This window comes from Mytilus trossulus, unplaced genomic scaffold, assembly GCF_036588685.1.
Source record: "Mytilus trossulus isolate FHL-02 unplaced genomic scaffold, PNRI_Mtr1.1.1.hap1 h1tg000158l__unscaffolded, whole genome shotgun sequence".
Taxonomy (NCBI): Eukaryota; Metazoa; Mollusca; class Bivalvia; order Mytilida; family Mytilidae; genus Mytilus; species Mytilus trossulus.
In genome coordinates, this window is record NW_026963304.1 from 1,804,545 (window position 1) to 1,827,539 (window position 22,995).

General features: G+C 32.6%; 1 protein-coding gene across 4 annotated transcripts; it reads left to right on the forward strand.

The window, feature by feature from the left end:
- Positions 1-598: 598 nt before the first annotated feature.
- LOC134700504 (baculoviral IAP repeat-containing protein 7-A-like) lies at positions 599-22,692 on the forward strand. 4 transcript variants are annotated; one of them, XM_063561893.1, is made up of 5 exons: positions 599-626; positions 16,836-18,362; positions 18,577-18,775; positions 19,557-19,739; positions 20,841-22,692. In XM_063561893.1, exons 2-5 carry the CDS (start codon positions 16,851-16,853, stop codon positions 21,035-21,037), a joined length of 2,091 nt encoding a protein of 696 aa, XP_063417963.1. In that variant the 5' UTR covers positions 599-626; positions 16,836-16,850; the 3' UTR covers positions 21,038-22,692. The 4 variants fall into 4 exon arrangements, with proteins under 4 accessions (XP_063417963.1, XP_063417962.1, XP_063417964.1 ...); XM_063561892.1 differs by lacking the exon at positions 599-626 and adding an exon at positions 9,193-9,225; XM_063561894.1 differs by lacking the exon at positions 599-626 and adding an exon at positions 13,197-13,330.
- Positions 22,693-22,995: the final 303 nt, after the last annotated feature.

Below are 22,995 nucleotides of genomic sequence, written 5' to 3' on the forward strand. Positions count from 1 at the left end.
GATAACTGAAACTTTTTGACTTTATAAAAATAAACTTATTTTCCAATCACTTACATGAACAAGAAAAGATTTTCGTAACTCAATGTTGAATTTATTTTTTCCCGAGTTTTCAACGGAAATAGGCTATTTTTTCATGCATTATATAAATAAACAATTTAATTCAAAACAAATGACTGTCTAACCTTTCTTGTGTTAATTGGATTTAAAGTGCATAGATCTTGATGGTAAAATGTTACATTGACGTAAAGTGTTACCAATCTCAATTGCAGAATAGAGAAGGACAAAAAATGTAGAAAAAAAAGGGGGTGATATAATATAAGGAAAAGAGACAAAAATAGGCCCAAAATAAAGAAGAGAGAAATAGACTAAAATATTAAAGACTAAAGAAATGAGGTCTACTAACATCTAGACCCTTTAAAATTTGCAATGGGAAACTAAAAAAGACAGAATAGGTCACATCATGGTTTGTTCTATTTCATAAGGCAACTTTTTTACCTTAAAAAATCATTATGAAATATTGAACCAAATTACAAAATGCGTTACGGTAATATATATGTTACAGTAGACTTTATTTTATTTGTATTATACTTGAGTGTGCTTTCCGTACACAATGTACTGCTGTTGAGGTAAGACATTTTATGTTGACCTACTGTTGTGTCCACGATACCCATTATCAACAGGTAAACATGTCCCACTTTTCAACCAGGAACATATTTATAACTATAACTATATAAGGATTTGTCAAGATATATATACATACAGGTCATCTTAAAAAATAAACTAAACTGTGTCATGAGAATGTCCTCTTACTATTTTGGTTGTGTGCGTGTAATTTTATTTTAAAGTAAAAAAATAACCCGAGACAAAACGGGTAATTGGCCACAACGATTATTTGTTAAATTTATAATCAAATTTCAATTGCTAGATGACACCATTAAAATTATGTAGATAGATTTTTTGGAAGGTGGATGTGGTAAACGAAAATTGTTAATTCCATGAAATGATTGAAATCTAATGTCATGTGACCCACCTTGTACTCTAAAGAGTAAAAAGAAAATACCACAAGAATTTGGTAACACATTTCAATCCTATTCAATAAAACCAATAGGGCTAATATTAGATGTCTCTTAAAACCATAGTATGACGCTTTAGTGTTTACATTTATAATAAGTTATAATAAGAACCTGGATGTAGGCTGAATAAAATTTTATGGTCTTGGACTGTTTTCTGCTATGTAGTTGAGTTGTTGTCTTTTTGACTTATTCCCCGTTTCCATTCTTAATTTTATTTCTCATCATGTAGAAAAATTGTAAGCAATTACATCTTTATACGCTTAAAGTATCTTATATTGTTTGAATGTTGTTGGATTGTTCCAATAGTGTATTTCTAATAGATATAGGAAGATGTGGTGTGAGTGCCAATGAGACAACTCTCCATCCAAATAACAATTTAAAAATTAAACCATTATAGGTTAAAGTACGGCCTTCAACACGGAGCCTTGGCTCACACCGAACAACAAGCTATAAAGGGCCCCAAAATTACTAGTGTAAAACCATTCAAACGGGAAAACCAACGGTCTAATCTATATAAACAAAACGAGAAACGAGAAACACGTATATATTACATAAACAAACGACAACTACTGTACATCAGATTCCTGACTTAGGACAGGTGCAAACATTTGCAGCGGGATTAAACGTTTTAATGGGCCCAAACCTTCTCCCTTTTTCTGAAACAATAGCATAACATCACAACATATAAAAACATACGATAAAATATCAATTAGCAGACTTAACTCAATCAAAAAACGTATTAACGCTAGTTAAGTGTATCTTTTAAAATGTAAAAACACAAAAATACCAGACACCGAGGAAAATTCAAAACGGGAATTATTTAATCAAATGGCAAAATAAAAAGCACAAACTTATGGATAACAAACAAAATTTTATAAATGCTAGACGATTACCAGTGTAAAAGGAGGCGTTATTAAATCCGAAAGGCGAACCAATATAGTTGTCATAATATTAATGATTTTTTATCAGTTATTACTCAATTTATTTCACTTGACTGGGCGGAGTTTACCGGTTTGCTCATAATAAACCAGTCCATTCATAGATAGGTGTTTTAGAATAAACTCATCAATGAAGTGTCCAGTCATTGTTTTGTAAATTCCTTTGAAGACACTGATGGGTGATTAGAAATCAGTTATAATTATAACGGCAATCATCCGTATCACACACATCTTTAAATAGACTGTCCTTATGCAAATTAAAACGTAATTAAGCTCCGCCCGATCAGTTAAAATAACATTCATAATACATGGTCTTTTCTAAACAAAATAGATACCACACAAAATTAAGATCACTATGATCTCTTTATCGTTTTAAACAACAGAAACTATTAAATAAAGCTTAAAATTGCAACTGGAAAGAATGCAACCTTTGAATCAAGAGGAACAACATAATATCTGACGAGATCACACTATTTTGTTTGGAAATGTCTGTATCAAGTCAGGAATAATACAGTTATTGATTTAGTTGTTCCGTTCTTTAAGAACGTTTGATTAATACACTTTTTAAAGGGACTGTACCAAGTCAGGACTACGGCATTTTCTATCAAATAGTACGTATCATGTGTGTTGGCGTTTGGTTTTGTTGCAATTCATTGTTTCTGTTGTTCTGTTTTTTTTTAGTTGATGTGGTTTCCTCGGTTTGGTATTGTTACTCGTATTTGCTTTACCTTAATCGATTTCTGACTATTGAACAGCTGCATACTACTGTTGCCTTAATAAACAATATTCGAATTTTAAAATGGATGTCCTCTTCTATAAGTCTGTGTATTACAAACAAATGCAATAACATCAAAATATCAAATACTCTGAATTAGAGCAATGTGCCATTTTTTCCCGTTTGATTAGATTTAAGTTTAAATTTTGCCATTTGGATTTAATTCACTGTTCAGTATTTTTATGATCTAACTGTTTGTACATTTACCAAACTTAAACGTCTTTCACAGCAATACCATTGCATTTAATAGAACATGTCGATTTCGTGCAAATAAAGCTTAGATTTACACCGAAAAGCCAAAGACTTTTATTTCAAACGTTTTCGTTATAAAACTTTTAACATTTGTTACTCATTTGTTTGTTTTTGATGTGCTTGCAGCTATTGTTTACTCAAATTCCTGTACATAAGGTTTCTACTAAGAACAGAACTTTCAATTATAAATTACCTAAGAAAGGCTGTATATACTTTAAATATATAACTTGTCATCGCTACCGGTATTATAAAGTAATAGATATTCATACCATTTCGTTTGTTGACAGAAATATAGGACTGAAATCGTATATATAATTTAACTCAAATATTTATTTCGAGCATTGACAGATAATACATCCTTGTACGTCAGATCAATCATGAGATAAAAGGTGAATAACTCATTCATAAAACACCTAAAAATAACTTCATTCATAAAACACCTAAAGAAAACTATAATTACTAGACAGTATATAGAGTGTAATGAGATTGATATTTGAATGAAATTGATTTAACTACCGAAGGAAAAGTGTATTTTCGCTTTTTTAACCTTTAATTAGGATTAATAGCCCTTAATATTTTTTAAAAATCAAAATTAATGTATTTTGTTCTGAAATTTATTTAAAATACGTTTTGCCAATGATTGATATTGAATTAATAAGACAGGACTGTTTTAACGCGATATTAGTGGACAAAAAGAGCAAACTGAAGATTTGGTTTCAGATATAAACAAAATGAGTAAGTAAAAATATGTAGCATAACCCAAAATGCAATTATAAATCTCGTGATACCTGTTTCATGTATTCTACAAATCAAATCGAATAAGCAAAATACTTACACTGGCTGGTATGAGATCCTGCCATTCTTACACTTCAATTTCGGTGGATGTGCTTTGAAGAAGATTTCTAACAACAACGCCATAAAAAGTAGTTAAACTAACAATATTGTACTATTTTCAAAACGGATAGTACAGTTCTATTCAACTACAAACCGCTATTTATGATTACTTGATGCTTATATTTCTTTTGCCGATACATATCGCATCTATTTTTTTTTTAATTCATCGTTTTTACTGTTTGAAAAAGTATGAATCATTCTAAATAATGAGGATGTTCTTGTCCACGGCGGACAATATAACCCCGGTCGTATTAGTCACAACTTTTTGGTCCTCAGTGCCTTTTGTTGGCTATTATTCGTTTGTATCTTGTCCTATATTTTCTCCCATTTATTTGTATTGTAGTCCTGTCATGTAATGTTGTCATTTTAATGTTATAATTAACATTGCCATTAAACTGGTATGTTTGGCATGCCACAAAACCAGAAACAGATGCGTTTCCCTCAATTTTAGTTTGTAGCCCGGATTTGTTTTTTCTCTGTCGATTTATGAATTTCGAACGTACAGCGGTGTCATCATTATCAAATAAACTCACCATAGATACCACGCGTAAAAAATGTACGTCAGAAGCGTGTTCCGTTTACAAAATACTCTTGAATCAAATAAATGGAATATATCAATTAGAGTACGAAGTTAAGGGACATCGAGGGTCTCGAATATCGGACGGAATTCCAAATACAGCCAAGGTAATTCTGATACCGGTGTAGATATCCTTAGAATTGCGACAAATTGTAATATTGTCAACAATTAATGTATAAAAGGTAAAATCACAAAAATATTGAACTCCAAGGAAAATTCAAATCGGAAAGTGCCTAATCAAATGGCCAAATAAAAAAACTCAAACACATCAAACAAATAGATAACAACTGTCATATTTCTGACTTGGTACAGGCATTTTCTTATGTAAAATGAATCTTGATAGCTAGCTAAACCTCTTACTTGTATGACATTCGCATCAAATTCCATTATATTGACATCGTACACAGAAAAGTGCTGATAAATGGGTTTGAAATACTTGTGTAGAGGACACCTCAACCAGCAAATGCATCGGTAAAGTGGTTGTAAGTAAACTCATCATAGATAGCAAGATTAAAATTGTGTACGTCAAACGTGCGCTTCGTCTACAAAAGACACATCCGATACGCTAAAATAAAAAAGTAAAAGAAAATCAAATAAAATGCAAAGAAGAAGCACATTGAGGACCCGAAAGGCTTGTTAAATATAACTAAGTTAAAACATTCACTCATACATTCTTAATATGTGTTCAATTGGTTAAAATACAAAAAGAAAAACAGAGAGAAAAATACATCCTTGGCTTGAGTCAAATGAATTAATTACAAATTTTGCATTTGATTTGTTGAATTTCAAAATGTTTCCAGTGGATTTTTGCCTCCAGAACTTGGTACTTTTTTTGATACAACTGTCGCACAAGTGGGAAGTATGGCTTCACGTAACTATACATCCGTGTCCAACCAACGATTTTCTTTTAAAATGTTTGTCATTTGGGGTTTTTAATTGTTTAATTGGGTTGATATTGTCGAGAGCGTTAACATTAATAAGGTGTAAAGGATTTTCCACCTTTTTGCATTAACCTATATGTATTCGCTATTTTTGTTGATACTTTTGTGTGAACACATACTAGAACATTCATTTAAATGTCCATAGTAATGTAAGACATATAGTATGTTTTATATTAATTACGTCAGAGGCTAAGATTTAGATGCCATTAATTTAAATTTTAAAACGAAATATGATGATTTGCAAAGTTGTACGTATCTTTAATTTACGTCAAACTTGACCTCAAAACATTTACATTGGGAAATATCACTATTTATTTTGTAATTTACACCGGTATAAATTTACTCAACAATCATTTCACTTTACTTTTTCCAAGAGATAAAGTATAAATGTTGAGGTAGGACACTTACTCTGAGATATTCTTAATGAATGTACAGGAGATGTACAATAACTGCTCTGCTTGTAACTTCAAACGGATCGAACTGTTCAAAATTTTCAAACAGGAATATTTAAACGATAAAATGAATATAGCTTGGGTTTATGATATAGAAGGTATATCGAGATAAATATGAATATGAAAAGGAGGAACATTTTACAAATCTTTTGGCAGGTTAATTTTGTGATCGGGATGCAAATGTTGGCTTCTACAATCTCTTTACTAAATCCATTGTATGTTGGATGTGTACGGATTGATAGTTTAGTCTTAGATGTAAGATATTTCTTATAAGTTGTTAGTAAGTTTGAACTAGCTGTCAGATAACTGCAAGTACTCTCAGATCTGTTCCTAGTGTCTTTTTGTTGTCGGGATGTACAAGTACCCGGCCACGTCCACTTGTCCATCTGATGAGTTAAGACTTTTTCAATTGATTGTTATAGTTCGTTCTTATGTTGTACTGTTATACCACTATCCCAGGTTAGCGGAGGGTTGCGATCCCGCTAACATGTTGAACCCCGCCACATTATTTATGTATGTGCCTGTCCCAAGTCAGTAGCCTGTAATTCAGTGGTTGTCGTTTGTTTATGTGTTACATATTTGTTTTTTCGTTCATTTTTGGTATATAAATAAGGCCGTTAGTTTTCTCGTTTGAATTGTTGAACATGTCATATCGGGGCCTTTTATAGCTGACTATGCGGTATCGGCTTTGCTCATTGTTGTAGGCAGTACGGTGACCTATAGTTGTTAATGTTTGTGTCATTTTGGTCTCTTGTGGACAGTTGTCTCATTGGCAATCATACCACATCTTCTTTTTTATATTCTATTATCAATTCTTCTATTTTTTATTATACCTTCTTACTTTTATGCATTCATTGTGTGTGTGTGTGTGTGTGTGTGTGTGTGTGCAATTGTTGTTTTTTTTTTGTTTTTTTTTCGTTTTTGATTATTTCAATCAGGAGAAATGTGTAGCTATTAAAAACTTTTTTTTTCATTCATCTGAAGTATATCAAATTGTTTTCATGGAAGTGTTAAATCTTTGAAATTGTGTACATAAAAATGTTTTCGAAGAGGACTGATTATAAACATGAAGTAATTGTTAAATTTCCATTTTTTTTTTAAATTGGAAATTTCAAAATATATTTAACATGTCTAACATCGAGAAAAATTACAAAATCCAGATCCTTTGGTCAATAGAAGCACATGGACATTGAAGGATTAGATAGTCTGGATCATTAGAAACTAACCACAATCGTATACATGTCTGCTGAGGTCACCTAGTTCAATTGAAACAAATAAGAAATGCGTGTTGAGATCACCTTGTTAGTAGAAACAACTTACAGTCGTATGCCTAGTTTACCTAGTTCAGTTAAAACAAATTAGATATGCGTGTTGAGACCATCTTGTTTAATATCAGCTGACGACAGTTGTGTTTGTTTACGGAAGTGTGTGCTTGATATGTTAGAGGGTATCTTATTCCGTATTTATTCATTCATATAGTATTATACGTAGATATGAGGAAACACGCCAATGAAATAGCACTCCTACAACACAAACTACTAAAAAAAACACACCTAGAGGTCTTATAGAGGACACCACGCAGACTTATACATCAACAATTGTCTTTAATTATGCAATCTATAAATCGTCAAAAGTCTCGACTAAGTAATTATAGAAAGTTTTCTGTATATGTGAGAGAGATTATTTGAACACTGTGATTATACAAGTGAGATTGTTTTAACTTGCACGCATAAAACCTTGAGTCTTTTGTAGACGAAACGTGCGTCTGGCGCAAATACCAATTTAGTCATGAACGCGATACATCGCTGGTGTGTTTTAGTACTCTATAAGGCTATTAATAGTAAGTCAGTGGTTCCTCTTTGTCTAGCCCCGAAACAAGGTTCAGCTCATTTTTTCTTAATATGTCCTATACCAAGTGAGGAAAATGGCTGTTGTTATCTTATAGTTCGTTTCAGTGTGTGTTGCATTATCGTTTTGTTTTTTGTTGCACTTCATTATTTCTATTGTTTCGTTGCTTCCTCTTATAGTTGATGTGTTTACCTCAGTTTAGTCTCAGTTTTAGTTTGTAACCCGGATTTGTTTTCTCTCAATCGATTTATGACTTTCAAACAGCGGTATACTACTACTGGTAACAGTATGGAATAGATTTTGCTAGTTTAAACATATTTATTTATAGTGGATTGGGAAACAAGTTTTGCAACTTATATTAATCCCTTTCCACTTTGCCATTGCGAGTGCTGCCTTGTAGCAGCATTAGCCTGCTCTTTTTCGAAATCTACAAGGGTGTCTTTAACGTGCAAGAGATATGGCTCTCTCTTAACACGGGTCAGCCAGTTATCGTCCCCTTTCGACGGACTATCATCGTTTCCTCGAGACCATACTCGCAAATGGTGTCAAGGGAGAGCCGAAAATTCAGTTCCTGAAATTTTCATCCCAGACGGGAATCGAACCATGATTTTGCTAACTGATGAAGGCCGTATTGGTTAAATATGGTTGCTTACAACCACGTCATTTGGTCTCTAGTTGATAGCTATCGTATTGACATACATATCATGTCCCTTTATTTTTATGCCGTATATTTTGAAATAAGGGATTGCATGGTAAGCATATTATTAAGTTAAGATTTTTTAAGCTTTTTTATCCGTTTATTTCGAAATTTTGAAGTCTCGTTGTAACTGAGTATTTCAATGCTTGTGAAGGGTCCAAATGAGGGTCCGGATCTTCAATTTTCTGTTCCTAAATTCTAATGCCATTTTTTTCTCTATACTTCACTTGGTCGCCCATTATTCTTTATTCTTTATATTTTAGTACCTCAGTATGTTCTATATTTTTTGTTCTTGTCTACTCTTATTTTTCGCCAATTCTTTTCATTTCTGCAAACTCAATCCACTGATTGCGTTATTTTAATACATCTGTGTCTTTCTAGTTTCACCGATCGAGATGAAAAGGTAGAATGTCGAATGCGTAATGCCGATGGATGTTCCTATAACTTTCTCGACTCGTCTCATTGTTTGTGCATGGAGTGTCATTGTGTTGCTATATAGTTGGCGTAGACACTATATATCGGTTTAATTCACTAGCAGAAGGGATATGAACGTAAAACTATAACACAAACTAGTTATCATGTGTTTACGGAAGTTATGTTAAATATGACCATGAACTTTTGAAGGAGATTATTTGATTGAAATTTTCCTCGATGTATAAACAGATTAGCATTTACGTATATAAACTTGCGTCAATCTTGTTTATGCAGGTGTATATAAACATTTTTCAGTTTTTAATTTGTTTTAAATAAAATATCTTCTTGCAGGAATAAATTCAAAGTAAGTTATTTAAAAAGTAAAATGATGCAGTTAAATTTAAAACAAAATTGACATTGTGTAATGCAAAAAAACTAAATTCGAGACGCCTACACGTTTATTTCACATGCGCAGTGATAACCAACATTTAAACTACAAAATTCGTGTACATGTCCAAGGTATAAAACTTTAAATTATCACGTTTTGTCTATAATGGCATACCCATGTGTTTTTATAAGGCTTCTAATATATATGTTTCCATATCTCTCTTGGTGGAGAGAGTATGCTTACCACAAGAATTTATCCATTGTATTCTTAAGATTGAAGCAAGGTATATGGGCTTTGCTCATTGTTGAAGGCCGTACGGTGACCTATAGTTGTTAAATTCTGTGTCATTTGATTTCTTGTGGAGAGTTGTCTCATTGGCAATAATACCACATCATCTTTTGTATATTTGTACATAGACGTAAAACTACACTAAATGTTTTTATTCATTCTAAGTCATTTTCCCATGAATTTGAACTGCCACTGTAAAATGAACGGCGGAATGTTGTCTTGCAATATGTCTCAGAGTTATCGTTACACGTAAGGATACCATACAGCCGCGGTGTAAAGCGTTGTATTTCAGAAAGATGAAGCTCTAAATGATTCATACCTTGTGTAGTTATCCCTTATTTTACCAAGATTCCTTCTGGCCGGCTTTCTATTGTTCAGTAACTGTATATTTTTTATCAAGTTAATTTCAACTTATTACTAGAAATGGGATACACATATTTGATCTATGGAATTCTTGAAAGGGGGCATATATATGTGACATATGTACGTCAGCCAAGGTTCAACTTACATCAATCTCATTTTATGGATCTGACAGTGATCAAGGTTTAAGCTAGGCGATTAGTTACTTTTATTATCAGATACTATAAGCAGTATGCAAACTGTCTTTGGAGTATAGAATAATTCTAAGGTGTGTATGTCAGACTGCTGGTAGGTTTATATATCTCCCAATTAATACGATATTCCCGTGTTTGCATTATCTATCATGATTTTCTTGATAGAGGGTTGCTGCTCACAAGGAAGCTATTAAACTAAGAGTTCCAAATGGTGAAGTTGAAATCACCCCTTCGTAAATTTTACGGACGCCATCACGAGTTGGTGACCGTTATGAAATAACCGTTTCACAAATTATATCGGATATGTTCCTTACGTCATAACTACTATCCCCGTCCCTTTCATGACTGTGACCTACCGAATTAGACTATTTACCGGATTTGATATCACATAAGCAACACGACGGGTGTCATATGTGGAGCAGGATCTGCTTACCCTTCCGGAGCACCTGAGATCACCCCTAGTTTTTGGTGGGGTTCGTGTAGCTTATTCTTAAGTTGTCTATGTTGTGTCATGCGTACTATTGTTTGTCTGTTTTTGTCATTTTTAGCCATTGCGTTGTCAGTTTATTGTCGATTTATGAGTTTGACTGTCCCTCTGGTATCTTTCGTCCCTCTTTTTTTCATCTGACCCTGACCTTATTTTCATAATTCGTGGTCGGTGTTAAGTTTTATGTTTAAGTCGGTTTGTCGGATACTATTAGATCACCTTTTTTGGGTGTATATAATGAATGTAAGGTGAATATGTCCGTCTGGTATGTATCATATGACCGTGACCTCATTTTCATGGTTCATTGGTCGATTTCAAGAAAAATTTAAACCTTACCCGTGTTTTGTAAATCTTTTTGGAATTTTGGGTCCTCCGTGCTCTTCAACTTTGTACTTGTTTGGTCTTATAACTAATTTGATCTGAGCGTCACTGATGAGTCTTATGTAGACGGAACGCACGTCTGGCGTATTAAATTATAATCCTGGTACCTTTAATAACTATTTACATCACTGGGTCGATGCCACTGCTGTTGAACGTTTCCACCCCGAGGGTATTACCAGCTTTATGAAATTTTGGGTCCTCAATGCACTTCGACTGTGTACTTGTTTGGCTTTACAACTATTTTGATCTGAGCGTCACTGGTGGGTCTTATGTAGACGAAACGCGCGTCTGGCGTATTTATTTATTAATTCCTGGTACCTTTGATAACTATTAAGGTTTTGTGTTTTGGTTTGTTTCTCGTATATTAAACGCAATAGGTCAATTATATGAAATGCACGGGATGATTGTTAGATGTACATGTCTGTCTTACATGTATCATCTGACCTTGAACTCCTTTTCGTTGTTCATTAGTCAATGTTAAGTTTTCCTAGTGAAGTTTGTTTCTTAGATACTTTGCGCATAATTGTTTAATAATATTTGGTGCAAGGAATTATTGTAAGATGTACATGGCTGTCTGGCATACATGTATCATTTGAATTTGACGTCATTTTCATGGTTCTTTGGTAAATTTAAGTTTTCATGGTTGAATCTGTTTCTTGTATACGTTATATAGCTGTAAGCAAAATATCAACTATATTTGTTGTGTGGATTGATTATCACTGCTAGTATATGGATAGTCTCCGAGTGTACCAAGTGCTTCGGCAATGACATGATTTATAACACATTGTACAGTTGACCTCAACAGTGTGAATAAAAATTATATAGTTACTGCTGGTCATATAGCTTCTAACTTTTCTTCCCGGGTTAAAATGTTTGAGTTTGAACGTTCCCAATGAGGGAAAATCCAGAGAAGTGACTATGAGTATATATATGAATAGGTACGAAATTATTTGGCTGGTACACTCCCTGACAACATACTGGTATCAAACAGACAGAGGACAGGGAACTAGTCTAGAAATTCATGATGTCTTATTTTCATTGAAGAATTTTCCGAAAATCTGGAATAATCTGCTAAAAGGAAAGTAAACAAAATTTAAAATACTAAGAAACGAAAATGAAAATATATTCTTATATTAGACGTTTGCAGACGTTTTTTGAAAATGAAATCGTTTGTACTAATTAATGATGAATATAAATAGAAGAGTACGTGTTTGCACGTATGAAATCATGATTTTTCTTCAATGTTTTTTTTTGAAAATATCACATGTGAAAAAAAAGTAGATTTTATTACTAAAAATACCTTACCCGAAGATAAATTCAACTCTACTAAATCAAACGATCGATTCTTTCAAACAACAGAACGGTTTGAAAACAACTGTAAATAATATTCCTGAGAAAAAAGATATCTCGGTTATTATATATATAAAAAAAGAAGATGTGGTATGATTGCCAATGAAACTGTCCACAAGAGACCAAAATAACACAGACATTAACAACTATAGGTCACCGTACGGCCTTCAACAATGAGCAAAGCCCATACCTCATAGTCAGCTATAAAAGGTCCCGAAAAGACAATGTAAAACAATTCAAACGAGAAAACTTACGGCCTTATTTATATAAAAAAAATGAACGAAAAACAAATATGTAACACATAAACAAACGACAATCAGTGAATTACAGGCTCCTGACTTGGGACAGGCACATGCATAAATAATGTGGCGGGGTTCAACATGTTAGCGGGATCCCCCTAACCTGGGACAGTGGTATAACAGTACAACATAAGAACGAACTATAAAAATCAGTTGAAAAAGTCTTAACTCATCAGATGGACAAAAAATACAAGTGAATGTGGCCGGGTACTTGTACATCCCGACAAAAAAAGAACACTAGGAACAGATCTGAGAGTATTCGCAGTTATCTGACTGCTGGTTCAAAGCAATTAACAACTAATAAAAAAATCATGCATCTATTCTAAGTATGTTGATTTTCATACACATAACTTTTTCATGTTTTTAGTGTGAAGGTAACTTGAATACTGCAATAAACAAATAACAGTAATTTAAGATAGCTTCATTCATTATATTCATAGCGATTAAAGCGAAAGTTTGTGCTCTTAAAGCAACAGATGTATATGCTCAATTAACAAACTGTCCTAGTTAACTTATGACGAGTGAAACCTAACTATAACATAAACAAACAACGATTTTCTGAAAATTAAGATTATCGAACATGTTTGTTGAAACCGAAAGAAAGAATTGACCTTCGGTCGTTCAACCTAAATTTATTTCTTGTTCAAGTGGATTTTCGGCGCGAGTTTAAAAAAGAAACTTCAAACGCACAATTGCCAAACTTATGTAAAGCACGTTCAAAGGTAAGCAATTAAACAGACAAAGATTGCAAATTTACGTTATTTTAAACATATGCATTTATACTGGATTGGGAAACAAGTTTTGCAACTAATATTAATCCCTTTCCACTTTTCGGATGCGAGTGCTGCCTTGTAGCGGCATTATCCGGCTTTTTTTCGAAATCTAAAAGGGTCTTTTTAACGTGCAAGAGATATGGCTCTCTCTTAACACGTGTCAGCCATTTATCGTCCCCTTCCGACGGACTACCATTGTTTCCTCAATACCATACTCAAGACAAAATGGCGTTGTGTTTATTCCTTAATTAATCCACCAAAGGCACCGATTTCTCTTAATTAAACACAAACTATTTGATACTATATAGAAACAAGACAACATTTTTGTTCACCTCAATGTCTTATATTTATTTATTTTCACCTCACTTCTGAAACAACTTCTCTCGATAATTCCATAATTCAACAATCTATTAAAGAAACAATTCTCTATGTCAACTACCCCCCATTACTTTTTTCTCTATTCTTTATTTTCTGCTCATTTCTGTCTATTCTTGTTAACTCCTTAGACCTATGAACACAGTTGCAATCTATATTTTATACTTATATAACAAAAAAGAGAAAATTCGTCAAAATCGTCATTAATTTTCTCTCCTCGATACTAATCTACCAAGCTTGATTTATATCTAATTTAAAAGTATCCATTGTTTGTCTTATAAAATTAACCGCTAATGCCAGATATTCGGACGACTTTCGACGGAGCACTTTTAAGTTTTGAATTGGGTATAGGTAAAGACAGAATGTTGAATTCACCTAATTTCATTGACATTTTATTAGTTCGAGAGACATAGGTGTTGGAAAATGTAGAACTATACTTCAGTGTTCCCCGTTTCGAAACAGCCAAGCAAATATATGTTACACAGTCTTCGTTCGACTTTCAAAGACAATAATTACTCTAAAAAAATCGTCTTTATATATAAAATTGTTACAAATTTTAAGACGAAAATTGTTATAAATAAAGAAGTTATAACGAAACTATGGTTTCAACTCACTCAGAAATACTTTTATTGGTATCCTTTTTGGTTCATTTTGATCATATACACCGTATTTACTCACGTACACATGTACGTATGGTAATTTAGACCAGGTATTTATACAGCCTTGGTGTTCATATGTTAGGTTATTCCTTCACGGAGGTACTTCTAAACCTTAACCAACCATATCAAAACACAGATCTGACGTTGATTTAACCATAGTAAAACAATCAATTAATCTATATATACATAAAACATTACTTCCATGTATTCAAGAGTAATAAATATCACAATGGTCACACGTTTCCGTTTAATTTTAATGCTATTTGATTGAATGGATTTTGAATTCCATGAAAAACTACATTTCTTGTACTTAGTGAATTATGCGGTACCATAAAAAAAAAACAAGGCTTTTTCCCATGTAAAGTTTTGTTAAAACTTATTTAAGCTGGACAAATAAATGTATTTATTGGTTTTGGCAAAATTCACTTATGTTAGACCGTGAGTGGAATTACACTTGATTAATATTTATTAAGGTATATATTATTTAAAAATATTTTTGTTTGCAGATAAATAAATCAACAAAGTAAATGATAAATATATATTAGTTTACAATATATAGTCAGCTGAACATGTCTGCATTTTTCTTTTAACTAAATATCAAAAGACGTTATTATTTGGTGAAGAGTTGTCTCATCAGCAATCAAACAACATCTTCTAACTTTTATCAAGTTCAATTGTCCTATCAAAGGTCCATTAAATGTCCATGGACAAATATTCAAAGAGATAGACGAAATTGTAAATTATGTAACTCTAAAGATCTTGGAGATGAGTATCATTATATTATGATGTGCACAGAGATGTCAGTAAAAAGAAACGAATGTATTGATAAAAAATATGTAAATCGTCCAAATATAATAATGTTTAAGAAAATTATGAATTTAAATATAAAATCTAAATTGAAAAAGCTGTGTACTTTCATTAGATTTATAAATTCCCATGTGTGCCCTTCTGGCTTAATACTATCAGTATAATTGTAAATAGTGTACATATTTTTCTCTGTGTATTCATGTATTTCTGTCTGTATCATTGATGTCATGTTTTTTTTTAATTCAAAATATTTAATTGTTCAAATATCAAATGTACATTTAAACAAAGGGATTGGACAAAAGGCAGTGCCTATACAAATCCTTTCCCATACAAGATTGATTGAATAACATGCATGAAAGTATATAATTTTCTGATAAGTTAATAGATCATACGTTGTTGCAGTGAGTCAGGGAGGCAGTTCCTCCACTTCTTGAAGTATTGATGTCATGTAATGTCTGTATACCATTGTTATTGCAAAGGTTTGACAGAATAAAGATATATATATATATATTAAATAGATTGACTAGAGGTTCATTCACTAGATAATTTTAATTAACTAGACAAAGGAATAGAAGGACGAGCCCTTAATTTATCCCTTTAAAGTGGACTTATAATCATACTTACCTTTAATTTACGATGTAATATTAAGATATAGACTAAACGCTTTGTTCTGCTGTAAGATCTGTTTGCTTTCAACAATCTTGAAAGATCTTTCGAGGAATGATACATGTCAACTCATTTTCCGGTTTAATTCTAATGTTAAGGTCAATTTCTTACATAAAAATTATATAAATATGGTGGTCCTTGCAAATGTCGTCTGAAGCCAAAACTCCAAAAATATAACAGTTACACATTTAAATTACATTAAGTGATTGTTTATGGATACCTTTCGTCGTTTTTGTCTTCGATTGAAATGACCATAGAGTTATAACAATTAAAATATAGCGATGGTGATTTAATAAATAATAATAATAAACGATAAGATTACCTCTGTTTTTAATGTAATCCATTGAAATTCCCGTGATAACGTTAAACAAATAAATATCACACTTCCGTGTCTAAGAATGTGTCCTTATTTGTGTCGAAGTTTTGTTTAGCACTCAGTAACATTCATAATATTTATGGTATTTATGCGTCATAAATAGTTTGAATGGCATGACGTTGCATTTCAAGTATTATAATTGATATGTATGACGTCAAAGCACCCACCTGTAATACAGTATATATATATATAATGGCCAATCCCATTTTGTCGTCATTTTATGAATGAAGTTATACATGGGAATTCCTTGTTCAGGTATTTACTATATGAACTATATTACTATATTACTATAAACTTTCAAATGATGAATCAGTCTTTTAAAAAATGATTACAAAATTGAAATAATTGGCACTCTAATTTTACATTAATAAAATTAATTAAAAACTTCGATTGCCTGCATGGTTGCAAATCTAGAATTTTGGTCTCAAATGATTCACTGTAATTACAACAGCGAATCGATGTTTTGTTTTTAACCGGGACCCAATAGATTTTTAAAGGTTTTGACATCACGTCATCAATTTATCAATTACCTTAACCATGATAGTAATTATGACTTTGCATTTTATTTCAGTCAATTAAGCTAAAGATGTTAATACAAGATAACGAAACTGCAATACGAGAACCAGAAAGACAGGCAATGCATCAAAGCTTCTTTCCGACTGATAAAATGTCGCATTCGAAACATAAACGACGGAGATTAAACAGTTATCCGTCCAGCAAAACAGAAGTAAATAACAACAAAAATAGAAAACTTAGCGTTGACCTGTCTGAAATACATTTTTCAGTACTACGAATCAAACTTAAGATGAAGCATACAAAGGCTCAAACGATCGATAGTACAAGAAGTGAATCAGATAAAGCACGTGGTTTTGATACATTTGAACGGAATAGTTTAAAAACTGTCACAGAAATAAAGAAAGGTCTTAACGACATCGAAATGGATCTTGATATACAATCAAAAACTAAGGAACAACTTCAAATTAACTTACAAAAGCAAATGTCAATTACGAAATTAAAACCGGAAACCGGAAACCTAAAATCAAAAGATACATTTGACTGGCTTCAATACTTGTTCATGTTACGTTTTGTTCCAAATCAATGTTTCCAGGCTTTACCAGTTAGTTTGAATACTTATTTTGATAGTTTATCTTCGGGTAGTACCATGTCTATGGACGAATCTATGTCAAACCACCTTCTACGTTTGTCTTCGTACAGTAATTTTCCTCGTCATGTGAACGTTTTTGTTAGTGCATTGTCAAAGGCTGGTTTCTATTATACCGGAAGTACTGATACAGTGCGATGTTATGCATGTGGCATTACTCATCAGAACTGGACACGGGGTGATAATCCAGAAGAAATTCATTGTAGAATTTCTCCATCGTGTACTCATCTTCACAGTTCTAGATTGTTTGATGGTGCAGGTCTAGCTGAACACCAGCACATGGATTCTAGTAATAACAGATCATCAGTACATTCTGAATCTTCTTTGACACCAAATAAACAAGGCTTGCAATATGGTGCTGCCTCCAACGACCAAAACAAACTTTCTAGTTCAACAACTTCAGAGCCATCCAGTCTTTTAAATGGTGAAACTAGTAATAATATCCGTAATCAATTAACAAGCAATGATTTTCAACCAACGGCTAATTCTTCTAGAGAAAGCACTAATTTGGAACATGATATTAATACCAATGGCGCATGCTCAGAATCGATGAAAGCTAATCAAAATGGAGCGTGTGGATGTTCTGAATCTTCAAGTTCGAGACAATTAACTAATAACGACATTTCCTCATTGGGGATAGATCTTGAGAAGCCTCGTTATCAGAATTACGCTGCTTTACAAGTTAGAATCAGCTCTTTTCAGGGATGGCCATCGTACTTAGATCAGACACCAAGACAGATGGCGATAGCTGGTTTCCTGTTTGCTGGTTACCATGACTACACACGGTGTTTCTTTTGTGGTGGTGGACTCCGAAATTGGGAAGCTGGTGATGATCCATGGGTGGAACATGCTAGATGGTTTCCGAAGTGCACATATCTACGTCAGAACAAGGGAGATGCATTTATCAAAGCCGTTCAAGATAAACATGAGCAAATGGTAAGTAAATGAGTCAAACAGTCAAGATATGTTATAAAGATATGTTGTCTTTTTCATTTTTAGCCAGGCGTTGTCAGTTTGTTTTCGATTTATGAGTGTGACTGTTCCACTGGTTTCTTTCGTCCTTTTTTAATAAGTATAACCATAAGATTTTAGTCTAAATATTTTAGCGACATATGTTTCATTTTCTATTTTTCGTATTATTTAATTAAAGGACAAACATGACCAAATAACATCAATACAATCGAAAGATACAACTCAAAACGGTTCCAATTTACTTTCACACAGCAATCCACAACAAAGTAACAGTACCAGCTATATTGATACAGCAGCAACCAGGAGTGTCTTAGAGATGGGATACACACGAGAACAGGTGCTTCGAGTTATCCAGCAATTGTTACGGGATAAACCAGGTATTTATTTCTAACCAGTATCATTAGGCAAGCTTATAAATCCAATTAAAACTTTATTGGTATATCAATTAACTTACTATTATATGATTTGGGACACATGATAAATCAAGATGACGAAGTACAAGACTAACATAATTGAAAAAAAAACTAATGGCAAGCGAATAAAGTTGAGGTGATAGTGGGACACGAAGACAAGTAATTTAAAATAAAAAAGGATTTTTTAAATACGAATCTTTAAATTTAATGTAAAATATTAAAATAATTGAGATAAAAGAACATGAAAGACAAAAAAATGCCCCCAAAAAATCAAATATTTCATATGGAATGGCATCGTGCAGAAATTGATAAAGCAAAAAAAAAATCCTCAAGGTAAAAGTCTTTGGTATGACGCGACTGGTGATTAAACCCATGATTTCCCATACCCAATGCAAGCGCGCAACTCAACCACCAATGTATTAAAAAAAAAGACAATAATTATTTAATTTTTATAATCTGGTTTGTTAATGTGGTTCTTAAGTGTTTCTCTTTTCTCGTTTTTTTCATTATTAATAAGACTGTTGTTTTTCCCGTTTGAATGGTTTTACACTAATAATAGTTTGGGTCCTTTATATCTTGCTGTTCGGTGTGAGCCAAGGCTTCATGTTGAAAACCGTACTTTGACCTATATATATATAATGGTCTCTCTTTTACAAATTATGACTTTGATGGAGAGCTGTATCATTGGCACTCATACCACATCTTCTTAAATAGATGTATAATATGTAATACTTTCTATTTGTAGGAGGAACATTCACAGCTCTTGATATCATGACTGTTTTATTGGAGAAGGATGAAAATCAAACAAATGGTTCTACCGGATCAACATCCGGGACATCTACAAATGCAGTGCCATCAAATACAAATACACATGAAAATGGAGCACACGAACTTCTTGTCAATAGTTTAAATGAATCAAATCTAGATGGTGAGTTACCTTTAAAAAAAATGTAAAATAAGAACAGTCTTTTGATTGTCACACCCCCACCCCCCCCCCCCCCCCCCCCAAAAAAAAAAAAAAGAACAAACCCCAATAACCCCAAAACACGTTTGTTTTATAAAAAAAACTTAAAATTTGTTCTTATATTATGAACGTGTGGTAAAATGTTTGTATAGTATAAACATGTCAATACGATGTCCGTATGATGAACACAAGTTTCAACCAACAGTTTGAAATTTTAAGACGCAAGGAAACAGTGTTTAGGATAACCAACAGGTTACACCCAAACTACATAAACAAATATCTTAACATAACTTTAACTTAGTTATCGAGTGCATGTTAACCTTCATTTAACGATGTATACTTTGTTTCAAAATAACAAGCTTTTTAAAAGACTTTTATGAATTGATAGTACACAAATTACAGCGGGAAATGGCTCTCTCTAGACTTTTCGTACAAATATTTTTGGAAGCATTTTTCTATCAAAACTTCTGAAAAATTAATAAGATTTTATTAGAATTTCAAATACTACTTTAAATTTAAAACTATCTAAGTGGGCAAAATTTTAATGGGTACTATATGGGTAAAACTAGAGTATTCCGAATATCTGACAAAAATTCAAAAACAAGAGGGCGAGCATCCTTACGTATAATCTACAAATGTAATTTGAATGGTTTCAAAATTGAAACCCCTTTTCCGTTTTTATCATATAAAAAAGAAGATGTGGTATGATTGCCAAGGAGACAACTATCCACAAAAGACCAAAAATGACAACTATAGGTCACCGTACGCATGTTCATTTAAGTCATCACATTTCAATGCAACCAAACTCTAAAACAATGGTAACATCCTCAATGATACGTTAGCAAAGAGCATCGTCACAGCTATTTCGGATCTAGCAATGCATCCTATAATAAAATGTTAAATGTAGGAAAAATATAGTCAGAACTTAAACATACATGTATCTGTAGTAGATTTAAGCCAACACATCTTATGTGGTAACCGTCATGTATGAGATTTTTTTTCTGTAAGCAGAGAGGGTTTCAAGAATTTTAAACTATTTCACTTCCGATTAACCTTGTATTACAGACGCAGAATTATTAGTTGAAGAGAACCGACAGCTACGAGATCAACGCCTATGTAAGATTTGTCTAGAGTTGGAGGCCTCCATAGCTTTTCTCCCCTGTGGACATCTAGTATGTTGTTCCGACTGTGCACCAGCCATGAGGAAGTGTCCAATATGTAGAACGTACGTCAAAGGCACTGTAAAGACGTTCCTAATATAAACCGGCCGGAAGTTGGGTGACTACTGTCTTTCAACCCCAATCCCATGGGTAGGCTTTTCGACCACTATCAGAAATAGCAACACTAGAGAAAAATCCGGTCAGGTTTAAAAGAAAAGAGAATAATGTGATTTTACTACAGAAAATAGGTCAAAGCAATATGGAATGGAGAAAAAACACAAGAAAATAAGGAATAATGGAAACCCAATTTGTAAAGAATGAGAAATAATTGGCGAAATATATAAAGAATACAGAGAAAACGGCATAAAAATTAAAGAATACAGCATTAAATTACCCCAATCAATAACCATACATGTAGAAGCAACGTAGACCATGCAATCAACACGATCATAATAGTTTAGTGACCCAAGATACGAAATCATATATTTAGTTCATTAGTTAACTATTGATCAATACCATTCTGCAGTATTCATCGTCATAAACATAAATGAACTATCTACCACTGTACTTAAAGCAAATACATGTAACACTCACCAATCAGTAGTTTTGATAGTATAATATTCTGCTTGTTTTGCTTAACTAAGAAGTCATAGTCAAGTACACATTACATGTAAAGATGCCGAAAACCTATGTCTATAGAAAAACCTCAGTAAAAATGTAAAGATAATGTAGACATGCAAACAAAAGTTTGGGACGCCATGCATATCGAACGATTGGCAACATTAAAGATAGTTAACAGACAAAAACGCAAACCATCCTCTTTTTTCACGATGATCATGTTCTTAAACGTGATTTCTTTTTTCTTATTAATTGATATTTTGTTGGTGCTATGTTGATTCTGAATATTATTATTATGGTTAAAATGTTAACTTATGTAGTTGTTTTATCTTTTAGTGCGGGTTAGAACGATTTAACTTCATTATTTGGTTTGTTATTTAAATTAAAATAAAAATTGCAATTGCTACCTCAATACTGTTGATTATGGTTATCCTCAAAACTGTGAATTATTGTTATCTTTATCACTGTTGATGAGTGTAATCGTCAATACTGTTATTTGTGTTATCGTCAATACTGATATTTGTGTTATCGTCAATACTGATAATAAGTGTTATCATTATCACTGTTGATGAGTGTTATCGTCAATACTGTTAATTATAGTTATCGGAAATACTGTGAATTATGGTTATCATGATCACTGTCAATGAGTGTAGTCGCCAATACTGTGAATTATTGTATCTTTATGAGTGTTATCGTCAGAACTGTTAATAAGTGTTATCGTTATCACTGTTGGTGAGTGTAAACGTCAATACTGTGAATTATTATTATCGTGATCACTATCAATAAATGTTATCGTCAGAACTGTAAATAATGGTTATCGTCAATACTGTGAATTATTGTTATCGTGATCACTGTTAATGAATGTTATCGTCAGAACTGTTAATTATGGTTATCATGATCACTGTTAATGAGTGTTATCGTCAATACTGTTCCATGGTGTTACCGTCAAAACGGTTAGTTATTGTTATCGTTATAAGTGTTAATTAGTGTTATTATCAATGATGTTATTTATGTTATCGTAAGTACTGTTAATTAGTGTTATCGTAAAAAATATTTAAGTATTATTATGGTGAATATTGTTAATAAGTGTCATCGTGAATTCTTTTGATTATTATTACATGTATCTTCAATATTGTTAATTGTTGTTATTTGTCATCCACTGTTGCTTATTGTTGTCTTCAATACTACTAGATATAGGAAGATGTGGTGTGAGTGCCAATGAGACAACTCTCCATCAGAATAACAATTTAAAAATTAAACCATTATAGGTTAAAGTACGGCCTTCAACACGGAGCCTTGGCTCACACCGAACAACAAGCTATAAAGGGCCCCAAAATTACTAGTGTAAAACCATTCAAACGGGGAAACCAACGGTCTAATCTATATAAACAAAACGAGAAACGAGAAACACGTATATATTACATAAACAAACGACAACTACT

Coding starts and splice junctions, on each gene's coding strand:
- LOC134700504 (XM_063561893.1), top strand. CDS start 16,851: ATGTTAATACAAGATAACGAAACTGCAATACGAGAACCAGAAAGACAG. Junction 18,776..19,556: donor ATTGTTACGGGATAAACCAG/GTATTTATTTCT, acceptor TTCTATTTGTAG/GAGGAACATTCACAGCTCTT. Junction 19,740..20,840: donor AAATGAATCAAATCTAGATG/GTGAGTTACCTT, acceptor CTTGTATTACAG/ACGCAGAATTATTAGTTGAA.